At 35.2% G+C, this 21,281-nt stretch overlaps 2 protein-coding genes and 1 long non-coding RNA gene across 4 annotated transcripts in view; 2 read left to right on the top strand and 1 right to left on the bottom strand.

Moving 5' to 3' along the window:
* Positions 1-11,275, top strand: part of LOC108913713 (TWiK family of potassium channels protein 7-like) — a 68,642-nt gene extending 57,367 nt beyond the window's left edge. The window contains exons 4-6 of the mRNA XM_018719313.1: positions 8,991-9,254; positions 9,569-9,995; positions 11,155-11,275. Coding sequence (XP_018574829.1) covers positions 8,991-9,254; positions 9,569-9,995; positions 11,155-11,248 — 785 coding nt within the window. The 3' untranslated portion in view covers positions 11,249-11,275. The remainder of the gene's footprint in view (positions 1-8,990; positions 9,255-9,568; positions 9,996-11,154) is intronic.
* LOC108913714 lies at positions 626-15,192 on the bottom strand. Its single transcript, XR_001964637.1, has 2 exons — positions 15,135-15,192; positions 626-2,445 (listed from the first exon to the last, which is right to left on the bottom strand). It is a non-coding gene; the product is annotated as an uncharacterized LOC108913714 (long non-coding RNA).
* A 479-nt stretch (positions 15,193-15,671) lies between these two features.
* LOC108913711 (ubiquitin-conjugating enzyme E2 G1) lies at positions 15,672-19,040 on the top strand. 2 transcript variants are annotated; one of them, XM_018719312.1, is made up of 6 exons: positions 15,672-15,814; positions 16,482-16,584; positions 16,991-17,088; positions 17,217-17,395; positions 17,644-17,722; positions 18,900-19,040. In XM_018719312.1, coding segments are annotated over exons 1-6 (507 nt in total). In that variant the 5' UTR covers positions 15,672-15,768; the 3' UTR covers positions 18,902-19,040. The 2 variants fall into 2 exon arrangements, with proteins under 2 accessions (XP_018574828.1, XP_018574827.1); XM_018719311.1 differs by having other exon boundaries at positions 17,644-19,040.
* Positions 19,041-21,281: the final 2,241 nt, after the last annotated feature.

Raw genomic sequence — 21,281 nt, 5'->3', positions numbered from 1 at the left:
AAATAGTAAAATTTCATGACTTAATTCTCTAAAACTTACGTACGGACAAATTCCGATAGATGGCGCCACTCCAAAAAAAGTCCATCTCGCTGATACTGATCTAACGCTAGTCTACTTAAGTAAGGTACCCCACAAGGGTGGAGAAGGGTTGGGATCTACCACGCGTCTCGACTACCCAACTAGATTAGAGTGACATCCAACAAGAATAAAGTTTAACTACAGAGAAGATTTGTTTTAATGTTTGGTTTGTTAGTGTCCTATAATATACTTGTTTTTTTTTTCGACGAAGTAGAAATATACCCCCCTTACAAATCGAGGTTTACTATTCGTCTCAAACTGTTCATGCAGCGTCATGGATTCTTGTTGAACCAGTAGTGGTGAGATAGCGGATAAAAGTAAAACGCCATCTGTCGGCGATAAACAAAAGTTCGAATATATTTAGGAGAAAGCAATTTTTTTTATCATGCCAACCGCATTTTTAGCAATTCCTGAGCTTAATATTGGGAGGTTCCCGTAATATAGGGGCTTCAATTATTGCGATAAAACACTGCCATCTATTGACAGTCAGAGGAGAGGGTTCTTCCATACTATTACGTTTATTTAATACAGAAATAAAATACAGATAAATTGAATAATTATTTATTTTTTACACAGTTCTATTGTTATAGGCAGAAATATTCATATAAGAATTAAAAAACAATATTATAATATTACAATGAATTTTGCACATAAATGACAATAAATTATAGATTCATTGGGTTTCAAATTATTGAACTCTATTGTTAACATCGTTATTATTGGACGTAAAGAACCGACTAAAGAATAATAATTCCTAGGTTAATTAGGTAATATTCATTAATGGAAAAAACAAATTACACTTTTTAAAATGGGACACCCTGTATATTTAACAAAGCGTTTATATCGATATAAACTTTTTTACTGTTGCTTTAGAAACAGTTTCTAACGGTCAAACACCATCGAATTTGAATCGAAATAATGAATTTTGCTGCTTATGTAAGCATTATATCGGAATGCGCATGCGTCCGACTGTAGAAAACTGTTTTGGATTGGTCCAGGGACAAAGTTTTGATGGGGTGGATTAAACCCTAGGGTAGAAGAGATACATGCCCCAAGTGTAAATGTGCTAAAAAAAGACTTCTAGAATCTGCATCTTACGCTTACGGTATGATGATGACTTTATGTCGCTGTACTCCTGAAGATTATTATATCCAAACGTGACCTAATATATAGGGTGTTCCACTACAAAAGTGTTATTTTGATTAATGCTTTGTAAACGAGAAAATCAGTTGTTTTTTCGTTAAATGTACAATATCAGCAGAAAATTGGTACTTTGGTAACACACGCCGACAAAAAAACAAAAGTTTTTGCCTTTTAGATCAGACCTCGTTTTTCCTATGTATTTTGATGTTCTGAAAACGAATTTCAGGGTTAGAAAAATATTGTGACCCAAAAGTATTCCACAAATCACCTTCAAATGCGCAATATTTCAAGTTTCCTTGCATTTTTTTGGGTAACCACATGCCACTCATCAAGACTTGTGTGATGTTAACAGAATTCTGATTTTCAAAGTTTTTGATATAAGAGACTGCGTATGAAAGGTTGAGGTACAGATTTCCAAGCTATAATCCCTGCCCCTTCTGGATATCCGAGACCCTGTCGCGTAAGATTTCCTTCCTCTTGAACCGAATTCTAGGTTTTTCATTCTGGAAACCTGCCCATAGATGAATCTTGGTGAATAACCTATGTCATGGGCCTGCGTAGATGATATCACCGAATAAAAATTGATGGCATTGGAGAATAGGAAAACAAGATGTTGATTGTCAAATAATGAACCCAGGCACCCAGTTCCATTGAGATAATGGTACTTTTGATCACAGTCTATTGACAGTCAATTGACGATGATACTCTATAGCTTGGAAATCTGTACCTCAACTTTGATACGCAGTCTCTTACGTCAAAAACTTTGAAAATCAGAATTCTGTTCATATCACACGTCTTGATGAGTGACATGAGGTTACCCAAAAAATGCCAGAAAACCTTAAATATTGCCCATTTGAAAGTGATTTGTGAAAAATCCTTGAATCAGAATGTTTCAAACCCTCAAATTCGTTTTCAGAACATCAAAATAGGAAAAACCGGATCTTATCTGATTGGCAAAATATTTTGTTTTTTTGTCAACCTGTATAATTTAACTGAATTTAATATCTAATAACAACGACATTGACGATATTGCTTACTTAATTTGAAACATCCTGAATTTTTCTAACAATTTATATATTTTCTTGGCATAAATTCCTCTCTGTGAACTCCTACTTTGATAGTGTCTTCTTCCTCCAAAAGTAATCTGGTATGGTATTCTGACTATAGTCCAAAGATCCAAACATCCAGACATGGCACCATCACGATGTAGACATAAAACGTTTTCTGTAACAAAACAAAGAAATGTCAGTAATTTTTTTCGTGCAATATTTTTATTTTAAATTTATATTTATATTTTTATCTTAAAGTAACACATAAGTTCAATAAAAAGACAACTAATTTTGGGGCAAGTCGATTTGGAGCAAGTTTTTAGCTGCCTATTTCTTTACAACGGTTTTATATACAGAGTGAATCATAAATTTGTACATATATTTTAAAGAGCGGTACAGTTTACTGTGTAGAACAATACTGTGTAATTAAATGTCTTTTTATGAATAAAATACAAATTAAAAAGATAAATTTTAAATAAGCACAATTTTTTATGAAAACTTGTGAGTATCGCTTGCTTCACTTTGCTGTTTACGCATAATTTCCCCACTCTGAATAAGAGGACTCTTATAAGAGAATAAGAGAAATAATAATATGTGATGTTGCCGGCGTTACAAAGTTTTTATGAAGTAGGGAGAAAAAGTTAATTTTTATGTAACGCACCAAGGAAATTTTTTAAATGTTTATGGCTTCCTTATCCCCTTCAACTGCTATCCGGCGATGATTATCTTCAATAATATATGTGTCAAGTGATACATACATAGCTTACAAATTCAATGTTCAATTATTCAGATTTCGAAACTAGCGCCGCGGTAAACAACTTATAACTAATTATGATTCACCCCGCATAAATCATTTGATGTATTTTCTATTATTTACCCAATTATAATGGTACCTCAATCCGGCCCTGCCCGGGTATCCATCCCGTCTCCTTAACTGCGCCCGGCCCTCAATTAAATTAAGAAAAATATGCCGGAAGCCCCCCCCCACTCCGCGATCTCCCCACCGCGAACGAACCGCCGAGGAATAAAAAAGAACGGCGGGGATCGTTACCATGTGTTCTCCGTAGTCAGGGGATACATCAATTACTTTTAATTTTCCTCGGCGATCCGGCCGGGAACGACGGGATTTGTTCTGTAAAGTGATTGCGGAGCAGAAGTTGCTGATACGCAAGAGCGAGGGCGTCCGAATGGCCGGATAAATTTTGATTAAACGCAAAAGTTAAAAGCATATTTGAACTCCGCAAGAGACCGCTGAAGATAAAAATAAAGCGAAATTGGATCTGAACGGCCGGCGCCGGACCGCGGGCCTGCATTCCAGGGACGTCCGTACTCGATATAACAAACAGAGGAGTCTTGAAATATTTTTTTTATTTTGTAACGGCACCGCAATAAACTCTCAAAGCTCATAATCTAGAACCAGAAGAAATTAAAAAAATAACGACTTTTGCCTACGACGCTATGAAGGTCAGCCAGCAAAATGTTCAGTAGTAGACCTAGCAAAAACCAAAAAGACCAATTTTCCAAACCTATGGCGGACTTCGCTATAGAATCTCCGCGGACTCATCAAAGCATGGGATCGAACGTCCACCCTTATAGCTCGCAGTATCGCAATACTATTTTAGTGTTTTACAGTGCGGTTTGTGCAAAGTGTCCCAAACTCGACGCCCCAATGGGTAACGAAAAAAGTTAACTGAAAATTTGAAGTATGGAGTCCCAGTTTTGCACTAAAAATTAAAATTTTAGATATTTCGAAAATTGTGTTGATGACGTCATGAAATATTTTTTCCAGGAACATACCTGTATTTTTCCATATTTAAAAAGAACATATTTTTCCGATAAACTTTTATTTAAAAAAAAATTTCTCTACCTATTTTCATTAAAAAATTATGAACAGTAGTAAAAATAATAATTACAAACGATTTATAATAATTATTTTAGAATTTACTGATTCGATAATAGTAGGAGGCCGTTGAAGGCTTTCATACAAGGCTTGCTATGACATTGTCAATGATGCAAGTTGACAGAAGTCCTTGAAATAGTAATATCAAATACGTACATACTTAAATACTAAACACTAACAATCACTAAAATTTTGATATAAAGTTAATTAGAGTTTAAAATATTACTGAGAATGTATGCGTTGTTTATGAGACATCCATCAATAAGTTTTGACATAAGCCTACTTTGAGAAAAGTCACTTATTTTCTTCACCGTAATATTGTAAGAGTTCAATTAAAAGCCTTTTTTCTCGAAAACCGTCCACATTAGGAAGTATTAACGTACTCTTGTTAAAACTTCCTNCAGGCCATTGGCCGCAGTACAGGCCTCACATCTTTTTCTAATTGCTCGTTTAATTTTTTGCATGACGAACCTATTTTGATTTAAATCATGACAGGCAGCTCTAATTCGTTGTTGCAGCTGTTCACGTGAGTTGATCACACTTTCATATACGTTGTCTTTTATTATGCCCCAAATGGAAAAGTCCAAAGGAGTAATATCAGGCGAACGAGCTGGCCAAGGAACAGGGCCTCCGCGACCAATCCATTTGTTAGGATATTGCTCATTAAGCCAACCTACTACTGCCCTTCCTGAGTGGGCGGGTGCTCCATCCAACTGCAGTCAACAATCTGCACGAAGCTGTAATGCCAAATTTTCCAGAACAACGGGAAGATCATGTTCTAGAAAATCTAAAAATCCATCGGAATTTAAACGTTGAGGCAAAAATACAGGACCAACCAGTTCTCCATTAATAAAACCCAACCAAACATTCACACTAAATTCATTTTGAAATGATGACGGCCTAATAGCGTGTGGGTTTTCATGTTGGTTTACTCCGTAACGGTGCCTATTATGGAGAAAACGTAAGAATGCTTTTTTGCAGAACAATGTACGGACAATTGAAACTACTTATTATTTTGAAGATCAGTCAGTGGCGTAACACATACTTTTTATAAAAGGTATCGGCAAGTGCGGAATGCATGCCACTGGCTCTTTCTGTCGAGCTGAGATTTTGTGTATTAGTACTAGTGCACTGGCATTCACCACACAAAATTTGAGAACTATTGATTTACAACTCTAAGTGATATTAACAAAAAATGATAAAAAAAATTCAACTTCAACACCCTGTACTTCGAAAATAGTTCAGATATCGAAATAAGTTTATATAGTAAAGTCCCTTTAATTTTATCGGATCTACCTTTTCCTGAATTTTCTCAGAATAAAAATGGGACACCCGTATATGTCCACCCCCTGTAACTAAACATAAATCTAACCGACGCCTAACTTCTTTTATAACTGCGTTCCTCAGCATATTAGGAGTAATCTCTTCACAGGCATTTCAATTTTTTTCTTTTAAATGTGTAAATTACGTGACATACTTTTATAGACTTTATTTTTAAGGAAACCCCATAAAAAAAGTCATGTCGGGAGATTTTCCGGACCATTTATTCCAATCCATTGTTCCCCGAAAACAGTATTTAAATAATCCTTTAAATAAACGCTTTATGGGATGGAGCTCCATCGTGCTAGAACCACAAACTCCTTCGCAACTGCAAGGGGATGTTTTTGAGAAGTGCTGGGAGTTTTTCTTGCAAGAAACGCAAGTATTCTATACTTTTCAACACATCTTCATAAAAGTATGATCTTATCAGATGAAATCCAATGACCCCACACCACACATCCACACCAAAATGCCCTTGATTTCGTATATACCAATAATTTTTTTATTTGGTAAACCATTACTTATAAAACGGCTCTCATCCCTCCAAAGAATATGATGAAATATTGGTGGATCAGAAATTTCAACAACTACCGTGATTTGTTCAAGTAAGCTCAATCTTCTTTCTAGATGAATTTCAGATAAATATTCCAAGTTATGCATTTTAATTCAATTGTTTTCCAGAGAATGTGATCAAGTTATGACTAATATAACTGTGACGTTCTAATTATTGTTTTTACTTCTGATAATTTTAATAAAAATAGAGAAAAATTTGTTTAATACAAGATTATCAGAAAAATATGTTCTTTTTAAGTATGGAAAAATACAGGTATGTTCCAGAAAAAAAAATTCATTACCTCATCAACATAATTTTCGAAATATCTAACATATAGCTTTAATATTTGGTGCAAAAAGCACTTCAATCCATGCCGCTTGAACTCCATAGTTCCATTCCATTTTCAGTAACATTTTTCGATACCTACCCTGTAATATCATTGGGGCGTCGAGTTTGAACACCCTGTAGAAACCGCACTGTAAAAACAGTAAAGCAGTATGTATTGCGATACTGCGAGGTATCAGAGTGAACGTTCGATCCCATTCTTTAATGAATCCGCAAAGATTCTGTAGCAAAGTCCGCTATAGGTTTGGAAAATTGGTCTCTTTGGTTTTTGCTAGATACGAGGAAACTCTATTAGCGTCAACAGAGCGTCGCTTTTTTTCAAATTTAGTAGTCATAAATCAGTTCATGGTGGATTTCACAATCCGTAACTAACCCCGTTAAACGTCTCCAATGGAAAATTCCATCTAATCGTAATCCATTATCTTTTAATATTAAACCGGTGTCGGCGTGAAATATTAGGTTTAAATTAATCGCAATTAATCAAACGACGTGACAGATGCTCATCTTGATTGACGATTTGGGCCCCAACTATGGTGGGAAATTACGCGAAATTAATCAAAATGGTATCGGATATTTAATAAACTTGCAGTGGACTTTATTTTTTATACTCAATGGAAATAGTGTTTACAAAAAAAAAATGCGATAGTCATATAATTTAGCTCCCCTGATCCCTTAAGAATCTAAAAAAATCTTATAATTAAATATTCAGTATTTTTAAGTTATCTGCCGAAAAAAAAAAAAAATTGGTGCAAGTGTGAATTTGAACAGAATATAGTAAATATTTAATAAAGAACTGGTTTCTTTTTAAAAAAATAGTCTATAATAGGTACAATCAAGAGAAACAAAGTAAATAACACGCACAAAATTCACAACAAATAAAATGTTGGCGCCCAACGTGGGGCCACTCAAAAAAAAATCTTAAGTCAAAACAAAATTCTAATTGCTACGAGTATTATTAATATCTATAAGAATTTTTTCCTCGGCATAGCTGAAAAAAGCACATTTTTAATCCGCCTATATGAATAAAATGATTCCATAGGCGGGCCTATTACCGAAATTTGGCGCTCGCTGCGCATTGTAAAAGTTTACTACCCTAATCAAATAACACTTTGCGGGCCGGGTACAGAGTGAATAATTAAAATCCATCGAGCAATCGATTAATGTCGCCGACTGCCGCCGCCGAACAAACCCGCCCCCCAACCACCCCCTGGACCCGAACGGGACATAGGCGGCAAAACTGTCGATAATCTCATTTAGAATCGATTAATTACGTTCGGGATACGACGCGACCCCTGCTCTGGGTAATACGACGTGAATTAAACAATCGGCGGGGCCTACTATTATTTAAGTGACCGCAGCAACGTATTATCGACGCGTCATAGATGTGCCAATGACAAGCCCACTAGAGAATTTAGTCCCCTATACCGCAGTACCAAAATAATAGGCAACAACGTTATAAATAAATCAAACCATAGTTTTTACTGTTTTTTAATGCGATAAAATAATTATTTGTATGGTAATTGTAATGTGTCTTTCATTTGGCATAGTGTTCGGATATGTTCAACCGCTGCATGCGCACTTGAAACTTTCTGTTGTTTCAAGAACCTATTTCCGTTTTTGTTTGACGAGTTCAAAGAGTGATGACTGAGACTACACGGCTTGACTTTTAAAATCCCGTCCTGTCTCAGTTTCCAGCTGAATCAGCGCGTGTCATAAGCGTATAAGTAGAAACACTAGTTATTATTTTCACGTTTTAGTTAGTGCGGTAAATGTTGTTAAAAATGTGTTTCCAATCTGATAATCAGAGTACGTTGTTAAAAAGTAAAAAAAAAGCAAAAAAGCGGAACAGGTGTTCTAAAAAAAAAAAAAAATTGAAATTGATAATAACGTTAAATATGCGATTCGTTAGAAGATTCTTCTTTTAAAAACGAACTTCCAACATTAGAAAAAATCCAAATAGCGTACAATGCACGAAATGAATTTTCGTTACTTAATACGAAATCGAAAATAGAAAAAATAATGATGTCGTACATCGACAACGAAAGTATATTTCGTCGAAACATGGATAAATGAGGGACGTGTGGTCTCCAAGGTTTCGCAAGATTTAAATATCAATAGCAATTTAGAAGGATTTTCTATGGTATTAAAGGCATAACGATTAATAATTACGCATATCGGAAGTGAATGAAGTGGATTTTTGGATGGTATACATGTGTTCGAATCGCGATAAACAGGATGATATAGACAAATGGGGTATTTGGTGCAGTGATTGTCATGAATAATGCGCCTTACCATAGTTGCGAATACAAAAGCTTGATACTAATCACATAATATTCACATAATATTCTGCCCCCAGATATTGAAACCAGTTTTTATTTATTAAATACCTAGTCATAAACAATATTTTGTTAAACACTTAAGTCACTCTCCATGTGACGTCATGCGGAGAACCAGGTTTGGTTCACGGGAATATGTACCTTCTAGTCTTTATATCATGATACTGTATAACCCAGTATTTGCAAGAATCGCTTTCATTAGCGACAGATCAACGTTCAGCTTGGCTTAAATGCAAAACTTTTTTATAATACAAATTTCTTTGCAGGTTATGGCAGTATAGCCCCCAAAACGGCCCTGGGGAAGGCGGTCACCATGGGCTACGCCATGCTGGGCATCCCCCTCACTCTCCTCTACCTGTCCAGCGTGGGCAGCATCCTCAGCAGGGTAGCCAGAGGGGTGTTCTCTAGGGCGTTGTGCTGCTGCCTGTGCTCCAACTGCGGTTACTGTTGTTACGACGAGAAGAGGATGGCCGAGAAGGAGAAGAGGATGAAGAAGAAGAGGCAACAGATGGAACTGCAGCAGCAGCTTGGTGAGTTTTGGGTTCAAATTGAACCAGGGTATACACGATGTTCGTTCATCCGACCGCCAAACTTGTGTCCTTGGTGAAAATTAACACAAAAAGTAAAATTTTGGTCATTTTGATTCCTTGTTTTAGTTGAAATAGTCAGTCCAATATAAGTATACGTAATATGTAATATGTAAAAAATTGTTAATTTTTACCAAAGGACACCCACAGAGCAATTAAATTAAGAAATTTCTTATATTTTGCTCTTTAATCAACGTTAGTCGATCTAACATCGCGAAGAAGCACGTCAGTGTACGGACCCCTTTTATCTCCCCCAGGTCTCCAAGAGCCTTTCTACGTGCGCTCCAACTCCAACTACAGCAACAACCTGCACTCGCCGTGCAGGGACGGCGCCTCCGCCAAGGAGCTAGACAGCCTCAGCGGCACCGACAACGAATCCAAGAGCTCCATGCACGGCTGGTCCATCCTAGCGCCCATCCTGCTCTGCCTCTGCATCATGTTCTTGTACATCTGCCTGGGGACGTTCGCCCTCTACAAACTGGAAGACTGGTCCCTTCTGGACGGCTTCTACTTCTGCTTCATGAGCCTCACCACCATAGGATTCGGTGATATGGTGCCCGGGTCCGACCCCTTCCTCCACTACGAGTCCAACGCCACCATATGGTTCTGCTCCATCTACATCATGTCCGGCATGGCGCTCACCGCCATGTGCTTCAATGTGGTCCACGACGAAATCGTCCATAGGTGGGTGTCTAATGCTAGGTCTACACAGAGCGCTTTATTAGCTTTGTTCGCTGTGTATCTTATAAATAGCCATCACTTTCTTCGATAGCGTACACTAAAAATAGACACCATTGTGTTACGCTGAGGGCACACAGAGCACTATCTTTGCTAGTGTATATTAAATATAACCTCAACTGTTTTATGATATTGTCACATAAAGTACTATGTTCGCTAATGTGTTCAAAAAATAGCCGAAACTATTTTTACCAAGGCCACACAAAACACTGATGTTCACTAGTTGATTTTAAAAATAAGCGCCATTGTATTATGTTAAGCCACATAGATCGCTATGTTCGCTAGTTTATATTAAAAATAGCTGCCATTGATTTAAGTTACTACCACAAGGAGGAAGGTAACTATGTTCGCTATATACAAATATTACATTGTTTCATACCATGGCCATAAAGAGCGCTATGTTCGCTAATGTACATATGGTTAAAAATAGGCGCACCATTATTTCTTTGGCTAAGGGCACCCAAAGCGCTTTGTTCGTTAGTGTATATAAAAACTAGCCACCACTTATTTATGCTAAAGCAACACGAAGTGATATGTTCGCTAGTGTATATTAAAAATAGCAGCCATCGTTTTATACGAAGGCAGCACATAACGCTATATTAGCTGTATTCGTTGTGTTAGCTTTATACATTAAAAACGGCTAATATTACTGCTACACAGATCATTGTACATTTGTTACGCTCACTACGAATAAAAAACACACTACTAATAATACTAATTGTAAATGTGATTCACACATGTGATAATGGAGTCATTGAAGCAAATTTTTCTTTCGACTATAATTTTAAAGCCTTATCGTCACTGATGACGAGCATTGCCCATATACAACAAATACACTGTTTTTAACTGAATTTAATATTATACTGAGGGATATTTATATATCATTTTTAACATACACAGCAAATGTAGCTACCATAGCATTTTGTGTGGCCTTAGCACAAAACGATGATTTTAAATTTTAATACACATCGCAAATACACTGACCGTTGTAAATGATCATAATACTGACAGTGTTAACGTGTATAAAGTAGCGAACATAGCTACATAGCGCTCTGTGTGACACGATATACCGTCCCCACCCCATATAAATCGATTAACCTCGCAGATTAAAGCACCAGGAGAAGACCATCCCCAAGCTCAACTCCACCAGCTTCCCCGACGACCTGAACGTCAGCGACCCCTACAATATGACCTCATGACAGTTCAACCCGCAGAAAAACAGCACCTTCTACCACAGGAACTTGACGGAGGAGACCCTGCTGAGCACCGGGACTCCCACCTCAATCGTGGACGTCGGCATGACCCACGAGCTGGTTCCGGTGCCCGCTAAGATACCGGAAGTGCTGGAGGGGCCCGTCATGACGGGCGTATACACCCTACCGGAAGAACCGGAGAACGAGGAGACATCCGAGGACAACACGGAGATGTGAAGGGTGCGGATTTGTGCGCTGAGGCTGAGGAACGTGAAAAGTTGATGAATTTTTTAAAGTTGTAGTCGTCGGGATTCGACACCCGGCGATGGTCACGTAAATGGTGGAATGGAAGTGTAACGGTCTCGCGCAAAAATATTTTTTACAATTTTGTAGTCGAAATTATAGGTTAATTGAAATTCGAAGCCAGCTCACTGTAATATTCCCTCTAATACTGTCTTTCTAAATAATTTGTCAAATTTTTAAGTCGGTTGTAACACACATGTCTAATATGCAGGAGCGTTTTCCTAGTACAAATTTAACAATATTTTTATATAAGTACAGGGTGTTATTTAAGTACGTACACAAACTTTAACTGGAGATGTTTTGAGTAATTTTAATCCAAAATGGTTATATAAACATGAGTCCACAAGTGGATAGTTTTGGAGATACCTACACTATATTCAAATTTAAAAAAAAAATCGCGTTTTTAAAATGCCATACCTTCCAAACACCCTGTATAAACCCGTATATTTGTCATTGGAGTCCTTGTTTAAAACAAGATGTCAGAGAAGAAAAATGTCATGCAAGTTAAATTTTGTTGCAATATATTTTTTTGTTCCCATGACATTTAGAAACATGACACTTTCATCATCTGGAATTGAAAAAATGTCTCCTTCACTTTCGACACCTTGTGTTACACCCAGTATAGTAAATATTAATTTAGAAATAAATTACAAATAAAATTAATTTTCAACACTCGACATATTTTTTTTATCATTTAAATGGACTCATATTTAACCGAAACTTTTATCTATTTTTATACATATCAATAAGATTTGATTGGAACCATTATTTGTCGAAAAATTAGATGAGAAAATATTTGTAAATAGTGTACAGAAAAACCTCACAACTTTTTTTTATTTCTACGCAACATAACAGTGGCAAATATTGTACTTCTACGTGATTCCTAAGCTCCCTCTCATTATGTGTGTTGTTCATTTTTTTTTTAACTGTGATAAAATACACTGTCTGACACAATGTAGGACCTAATCCAACATTTCCGAAGATATTGTAGAAATATCACATTGAATTCGCAGAAACGAAATGTATATATTGTGAATCATTCTGGATGTTTTCACATTTTTGTGTAAGAAAATTGTCTACAGGGTGCTTCACTCGAATTCGATTCTTGAAACTAGATCCTAACACTACACACAATCTGCATTCTCCTATATTACCATAGAACATAGAACTATCGTTAAAGTAAATAAAATGGCACAGCTAGAGTGGACCACCTTGTATATAATAGTGTACCACGTTTGAGGTTGGTTAAAGCTTTCCAATAATGTTGAGATATTGAAAAATAATCCAGAAATCATCAAATTTATTTGTAATTAAAGTTATACAAAATTAGTAACGTTTTGAAAAGTAAATCGCTCATTTAAAATCTAATTTATTAAGTGCCTTAGTACAGGACTAAAAATACAAAGTGTTGAAAGAAGGCCAAACGTAAAAAATAAATATTATTAAGAGTTTATCAAATTACAAACAACTTATCATTGTTTTCGTAACATTCTAGATATTTAAATCCAAAAGAATGCACTTCAAAATATGTTTGATCACATTTTTTATATAAAGTACATTTATAGATTTATGAGGAAGAACTTGAATCGAGTTGCCACCGTGTCATAATAAAACAAACAGGGATTCATGGTCCCACTATTGACACTATTTTCGTTGAATAGAGACCCCTGTATGCAAATTTTCAGATTTCAATTTTGACTACTTTTTGAGATAATCGTACTAGACCCTCTTCGTGATACACCCTGTAGAGCCTTCATAAATGATTACAAGCCACGTGATAATTAATTTTGTTTGGAACAGCAGTTTTATTTCCTTCACACTGGCAATGGAATTTCCGTCAAATTAAAAATTATTAAACAATAAGATCAGGATTACATAAAATACGTTCTGTTTTACTGGCGAATGATTGGCGTAATTTTTCACATTTTATTCAACCAGTCAGCGATCGCATTATCTCGAGCGTAGACACAACGGTTTGTCATTGTTCACTGTAAACGAATCATTAATATTGATGATTTAGGTATTTTAGCTGACAATGCCAATCGTGCAATGTTGGTTGCATGAATCCGACAGTGACATAGCTTGTAATCATTTGTATTTGGTCTTTCCCAAGGCTATTCCACGATAAAAAGTCTTACGTCTGTGAAGATAATAAAATAATGAAGTTACTTTCCCTCGTGTGAAGGAAACTTTTATTGCACCATCTCCACTAATGTAAGTTTATTTTTATAGTGGTATCGCCTTAAGAAAGACTAAATACGTAGTCAAAACCTCACCAAATTTAGTAAAAAATTAGTTTTACAAGGATTTCATCTGTTTACTATCGATTCAAAAACATCTTACATATAAATTGATTCACAGAAGCAAATTATTCTAAGTACTGTCCTAATAAAACTATTTTTACTGTAACTAAACCCGTGTCGACGCAGATCTCTTGCGTTATATGCTTTAATGTCTTCTAGCCTCAGATATGGTACATTTTTTTTTAAAGAATCCTACTTGCTTCCTCTGCGTTATTAAAGTCTGTATAAAAAGTCTACCAACTAGTTCTTACCTAAATGATGTACATAGAGTACGTTAAACATAAGGGACTGTAGCAACAACAAATATATTAAATGTAAATGTCGGTCCTTCAACGTGACATATGTTACCTGTAAATACATTTTCCTGTAAATTTCGAAACTCTTTGTACGAGCGTATTAGTTTTTATGCTCCTAAGTGGACGAGCCACGTTTAGGGTGTTTATATTAAAGATTAATTGTTAAATGTCAAACAATGGTGAGAGACTGGTGTGGCGGGTGAGTGTTATGATCATTTGTATTAAATAAACAGAAATCTTAACAGGCGGAGTTTCATTTGTCTGTATTCCAACAAAATTCCCCTAAAAGAATAAAAATTTGAGAGCTACTTAATATAAATTATTTAGTAGCAACATAGTAAACCAACTTTTAAGAATTGAAGATTTAAGCTTCACGTTAAAACTTTTACGATGAAGTAAACTCCAGAAAAATGTATCGGGCCCACTCCTCTCCAAGTGTCTCTAAGGCTCATAAATACAAAAGCATGGAAAAAGGTAAAGAGAGGGCGAATAAGAAATTCCGTGTTTCATAAATAAGTAAAAATATTCAGCCGTATGCAATCTTGCCCTGACTTGTGGCCAAACTTTTATGATTACCGCGGAATTATTTATTAAAGCGTCGGCAGAGACGTCAAACCTTACTGAATATTGAGTGTTTACCCCAAATTGTATTAAAGGATGCGGTGAATATTTTATTACGAGCTTAGGAAGCAGCAACCCCTCCAAGGGGTTTATTAAAGAAAGATGAACAACTGTCAGAGGCAAACCAAGTGTGTTCATATATGTACTCTTAAAATTATAATTAATTAAACTAAAATAATATATCAGATGGCACATTTAATAATAATTGTAACTAAATATGTACCTAAATATCTTCAGAAAAAAGAATTTTAAATTTTTGATAAAATCTAAATATTATAAAATTTGCACACTTTGTATTACCTTACAGTAATACAAAATTCTATTTGAATTAGTGCATAAATACTAATTTATTTTTGATATTTTACTTACCAAAAATATTAACCACAAAATATTGTAATGTAAATTAAACTGATCCCGCCATCTTGATCTTGCGATAGCATCCACAAACTTATTTAAAAAGATGGTTTAGATTTCTGTAATTTCAGAGTCAGGCAGAAGTAGTTGAACCTTCAACTATAAGATGGCATTTGTGATAGATTCCTATAATAGTTATATTGATTCCTGTAATGCCACGTTCTCAGACACGAATAGTTTAACGTTTAGATACAAGATGTCGCTCGAGTAGATTTCCAAAAATATTTATAAATCAACTATTTTATAATTACTTAGAAATAAAAAATTTAAATTTAGTCTTCCGTTCTCAATAACAAATAAATACAATGTACAAATACAAATTCATAACGGGAATTGTTAACGAGTAGACTTGACATTAATTTGAGCTAACCGTCGACGTTACGATCTTGAAGCATGGCGGGAGAGTTTATACCCTGCAAGGTAGATGGCGACGTGAATTTTGACGTTTAAAACAGTGGAGCAGCAAACCATTCCGGAAATAACATATGTTTGATTCAATGCGGTCCGCAACATTTAGGAACGACACCGGCCATTTTAGAGAACAGTGTTTGGTTTGATAATTTTAATATCAAAATTAAATTTGTAATTAATGTCAGAACCACAGTCAGCTCTTCTATTAAGAAAACAGCTAGCAGGTTAGTAAACACGATTTATTTGTGCCTTTTATTTGACAGCTTAAATATCGATGTGGACTAGGTGGGCTATTTTGCATCTGAAAACGTCCTCGTACAACTTCGATTTTTTTAATATGCCCGTCTGGCTTTTCCAAAAATAGTCGCAACTCGTTATTTTCGCATAACCGTACCGGCTTTCTTGCACAGCCGTCATAAATAGGCCCGGTTCGGCATGAAAATCAATATCTAAATTTTTCTCATCATGCATGTCAAATTTATGCAAACCTCTTAAATTTAATAAATACCTCCTCGTTTCGCGAAAACCACACCTTTATTTTGAATCAGCCCCTTTTGTTTACTAATTATATGAGGCGTTTAAACGGGAAAATCGCTGATTTAGAAGAAAACCGTGGTCGAATTTAACATAAATGGTGTGCACACATTTTTTTTTGCAAAAAAAACAAATCCCACATCAACCGGTCCAGGGGCTCTTCCGACACGCATAAATATTAAAATTCATTAGCATACTCAACCTTTACTTGCGAAATAGTCCTTACAATACACTTCCTGCACAATTTTTTATTTATACACAAGGTTAGACATTTATCTTTGTCAGGGATACTAGTATTTTCTCTGACCTTGACTAACGTTAGGATTAATGCACTCATCCGAGATTTTCTTCTTTCAGAATTGAACAAGAACCCCGTTGAGGGTTTTTCTGCAGGCCTTATAGATGATAATGACATTTACCGATGGGAAGTACTTATAATAGGGCCTCCCGATACGCTTTAGTAAGTACAAATAAAAACCACCATTTTTCTGCATTATATCAAGTTTTAATTAATGTTTTGCAATTTATTCAAGTCCGAATCCAAAATGAAAGTGAAATATTGCATCATTTAGTACATGTTTTAAAAATTTGAGGTTATGTTCGTAGCAGTGCTGTGGAGGCACTGACCTTGTATTTATTCTTATCTAATGACAGGATGGTCCAAAATTATGCTAAAGATAACGAATATGGTGACAAAATATCTTTAAAGATGTTTAGAGTGTAAAGATTAAAATTATACCTTGGAAAATGCAACTCATTACACATTACCGACTTTGCTAATCCTTGTTTGCATAATTCATATGACGAGTAGTACCGATTTCTTGCTTCGGTGAATGCATTAATCCAAACGTCCGTTTTTCTTTCAGTGAAGGAGGTTTTTTCAAATGCCACCTCTATTTTCCTAAAGAATACCCACTTAGGCCCCCAAAAATGAAGTTTGTCACAGAAATATGGCATCCTAATAGTAAGTAAAGTTTGTGCACACTTATAATACAACTTAACAATAAGTTTCCTAACATCTATCGATTAGTTTTAATCATTAACTATAATATTCTCAATTCACTTAACTGAAACTTCTTGTTTGTTCCGCAGTTGATAAAAACGGCGATGTGTGTATATCGATTCTGCACGAGCCAGGCGACGACAAGTTTGGCTACGAAAAAGCCTCGGAACGGTGGTTGCCCGTGCACACAGTAGAGACTATTTTAATTTCAGTTATCTCAATGTTAGCCGATCCCAACGACGAGTCACCGGCCAATGTGGACGCCGCTGTAAGTTGAACATTTGAATTCTCGTAAAATAGTGTGTTGTATTCGCTGCGTTTGCATCAAACGTCAATTCTTTTAATTGTTAAAGTAATGCAGCAGGCCATGGAAAAGTGAAGCACATGTTTCGTTTGTTTCTATATGTCAGTTTTAAATTAATTTGAGGTTATGTTAGTATATTGGTGATTTCCATGGCGAAATTTTGTTCCGTTAGAGCTGTGGTGTGACTGACAGGCGTGTGTTCTCTGTTACAGAAAGAGTGGAGGGAATCGTATTCGGAGTTTAAAAGAAAAGTGGCAAGATGCGTCCGGAAGTCACAAGAACAAGAGGAATGTTAGTATAATGACCGTATTACAATAAAACCTTAAAACAATTACACCAATGGTTTGATTCTAGAGCTGTTAAAATTTGCCGATTTTTTGTATGTCGTTCTCTGTAGTTTTTTATACAAACAAAATGTGTTTATATATATCTCGCGTCTCAAAGAGAAATTTTAACACTTCCAGAATCGACGCTGCCCGATCATCATATGACAACCGTTTTCTCCTCTACTTTTTTTATTTAAGATCTCACGGCAACTGAGAAGTTAGGTTATACCTGAGAAATTTTTCGTTTTTTTTATTTAATAAAAACCTTGTTTATTATTGCTTTTGCATTTTCTGTTACGATTTGCGGTCGTGTGTGTAACATTGTGTATCCGATGGGTTCCTAGATGGGGGCCGCGCCTTCTTGACGGACACAGTTCGGAGAACTCTTTTTAAATCACAACTTTACGCATTGAGAACTCGCTTTGTTACACGTGTTGAGATGTTTCGCACAATAAATTTACTTGTATATAAAAAGGAAACGTAAGCGGCCCAAGCATAAAAAACCCATAGTCGGTTTAAATCTGTATGTAATATTATTTAAAATGTTTATAAGTATATTTGTTTTGTGATTCATGAAATTGATGAGTTTTAATATAATTTTTATTTAATTCAACTCTCAAGCCCATTATAAAGTCTAGAGGGCACAAGTCAAGGCCTAATACCGGCCATAGGTTTTACAAACCCCTGTATTAAGAACCAGTGATAAAAAAATACTGAAAATCATATGTGATATTTTTTATAACTGTTACTTTTCATTTCTGTTGCTGTACCACGTAATCTCACATAATTATTACAGTTACATTAAAGACTGTTTGTATAAACGACTCTGAAGTTTGGGGTCTACGAGTTTTCGAAAATGGCATAGATGGCCTTCCTACTCGACTGAAAACAATATTGTGAGATTATGTTCGTAAAAACTCTCGATTGGTTGGGTTGTTTACGATTCTGTCCATTTTTCTATAACCGTTACCTTTGAATATACCATCCGATCTGTGTCTGGAGAAAGGTAGACTCCTGCTTACCGTGTCGATATATATATATATATTTGTATGGAAATTAATGCCCTCAGAACCGTCTTGTTTAAGTTGTACCATACCGTTTAAGCCCGAGAACCATGAATGAGTATGAAATGTATTTTTCAGAGTAAGCAACCAGTCAGCAACGGAAGTTGTAATAATCTTAAGACATTCATTTGTCGGAAATACTTGTAACTCTTAGATATGTAAATTGAATTGTAACACTGTAGGTATCGTAATTTAAGTAAATTTTATTAAAAAAACGTGCCCACCTAGTTTTATTTCGTACACCACCCGATCAAGTTGCCTCTGACGACTACAAACTTCGCTTAAACGAAGTTGCCATTGTTTCGGTTTTTGTTTGAATCATCAGGATAATTGCAGAACTGAAGAAGATATGACTAACAACAGAAACATTCCAGAAAAATTTAAAAATTTCATAAATACGACAAAAGAGTTAGAAAACATGTAAAAGAACCTGTACATCTCGTAATTAATTATTTTTATTTTATACAAATATTCTCCAAGTTGGCTTAAATTTCTGATTATATACTTTACAAGTATTTTTATGCAATTTTTAACTCTTAAACATTCTGGAGGAATATAAAAAAAAATTGGTTAAGGCCATAATAAAACAATACTCAAATGTGGTATTGTATAAGTTACACCTACGGCATATTAAACGCCAATAGTAAAATTCTAAGATTTGTTTTTTTCGCCAAATCATGAACTATCTTGAGAATATAGGTAACCCATATAAAAATAATGTCGAGTTCAACTTTTTTTATGACGGTAATTTTTCACGAAGTAAATATCTTTGGCCATGTACCAATCCACCTGGTGACCCATTTCTACCAGGTAATTATCGTCCTCTTCTAGTTTTCTGTATCATTTCCAGAACTCGGAAAAACATAGGCGGGTGTTCAGGGGGTATTTCAACCCCCAACTCCTTAATAAAAACGAAACGCGACTTTCTTGGTTATTTTACGTCAGGCTATTTCTGCTACAAGGATAAACGAGAAGCCAGCAACCCCCAGTAACTGAAAATTTTGCTATATAACTTTTTTTACAATTTATATGCCCAAATTAATTGTCCTATATTTTCTAAAGTATACAATTTTTTCAGTAAATTTAATGAATACATTTTTAAAGCATTCAAAATAAAGAGAAATTTTAAAGATCGCACTTTGATCTTTTTCATTTTCGAATCTATTGTATTCGACGTTGATCCCTTCGACGAAATTGATGCCTACGCCTCTGTGTATTGTGAAAAATAGGAACGGCTGCACTTGCCCGATACTTAGCGCGACCTCGAGCGAAAACTTTTGTTTGTATTTTCGTTAAAATAGGTTCTTTAATGCACCTCTATTTTGAGACTTGGACTACTTTCGAAATCGAAAATATATACCACTATACTAAAGTAAAAATTTTGATATGCCTTCTGCCTATTTTTAATGTCAGATATTACGCTGGTTTCTTGGAAAATTATGTAAAAACATTTGGAAGTCGTACAACAGCACAATTTTTTAAATACGTCAATTTTACCACAGAAATAAAATACCTTGCAAGGTTATGAGAAAAATTTTTTTCGTTCTAGAAGTTTTTTAAAAGAATTTAAAAAACCACAGTGAGAAAACAATTTGACTTTGTCTTTCTTATTTTCGTACAAACTTCTTTAAAAAAATGTTATTATTCTAACTTCTAACAAAATTATTTTACTAAGTTCCATGCTAATTTTATACCAACCCCATTCTCATCTGAATGATTAAATAAATATTTTATAGTACAACTTCTCGTAAAATAAAGTGTTCGTGACAAATATAATTAAGTAATAGTACCATCAATCTCAATTATTTGATTTTCCCTTTCGTTTATACATACAAATTGGTGGTTTAATGTTATTGAATTATATTTGTATTATACCAAAAGTTGTTACACAATACCTACCCTATTATATCTTCTACAGAGACGCATAGTACCTGGTGCCGAATTTATTAATTCAATAGGTAGGTACTAAAATAAGTTATTTTAGGATTGGGCCTTGAATATATTAGAGAAGTCTGTACCTATATCTTACAATAACCTCAGAAATACTAAAGAAATTTTCTTTAAATACCATTATGTATTTTACAAAAAAGTATACATATAACGGGTGTGCAAAATTCACGCTAGATTTGAATTTTGCGCGATTGGTGCTGACAGTTCAAGGTTATCAAAAATAGATTACCAAAAAACAATGGGTTTTCAATGTTGAGCAATATTTTAAAAATAATGAAGGTTTGGCAGTTACAGTTCGCCATTTTCGTACAAAATATGGTCGGAATGGTGATTTAACTTTCATCAACTGTGAAGAAAATAATAGAAAAATTCAGGGAGCCTGGATCAATTAGTGATCTAAAAATCCTGGCCGTCCTTCAACAAAACTTCGAAACAGTTCGTGAGAGTGTTGCTGAGAGTCCATGAACGTCAACTTGGTCAAAACGTGGTCAAAAGTTGGACATTTCTAAA

The sequence above is a fragment of the Anoplophora glabripennis genome, unplaced genomic scaffold (assembly GCF_000390285.2).
Source record: "Anoplophora glabripennis isolate ALB-LARVAE unplaced genomic scaffold, Agla_2.0 scaffold1110, whole genome shotgun sequence".
In the NCBI taxonomy this organism is placed as follows: domain Eukaryota; kingdom Metazoa; phylum Arthropoda; class Insecta; order Coleoptera; family Cerambycidae; genus Anoplophora; species Anoplophora glabripennis.
The sequence above is the reverse complement of the archived record's forward strand: the minus strand, read 5'-3'. Positions and strand labels throughout refer to the sequence as shown.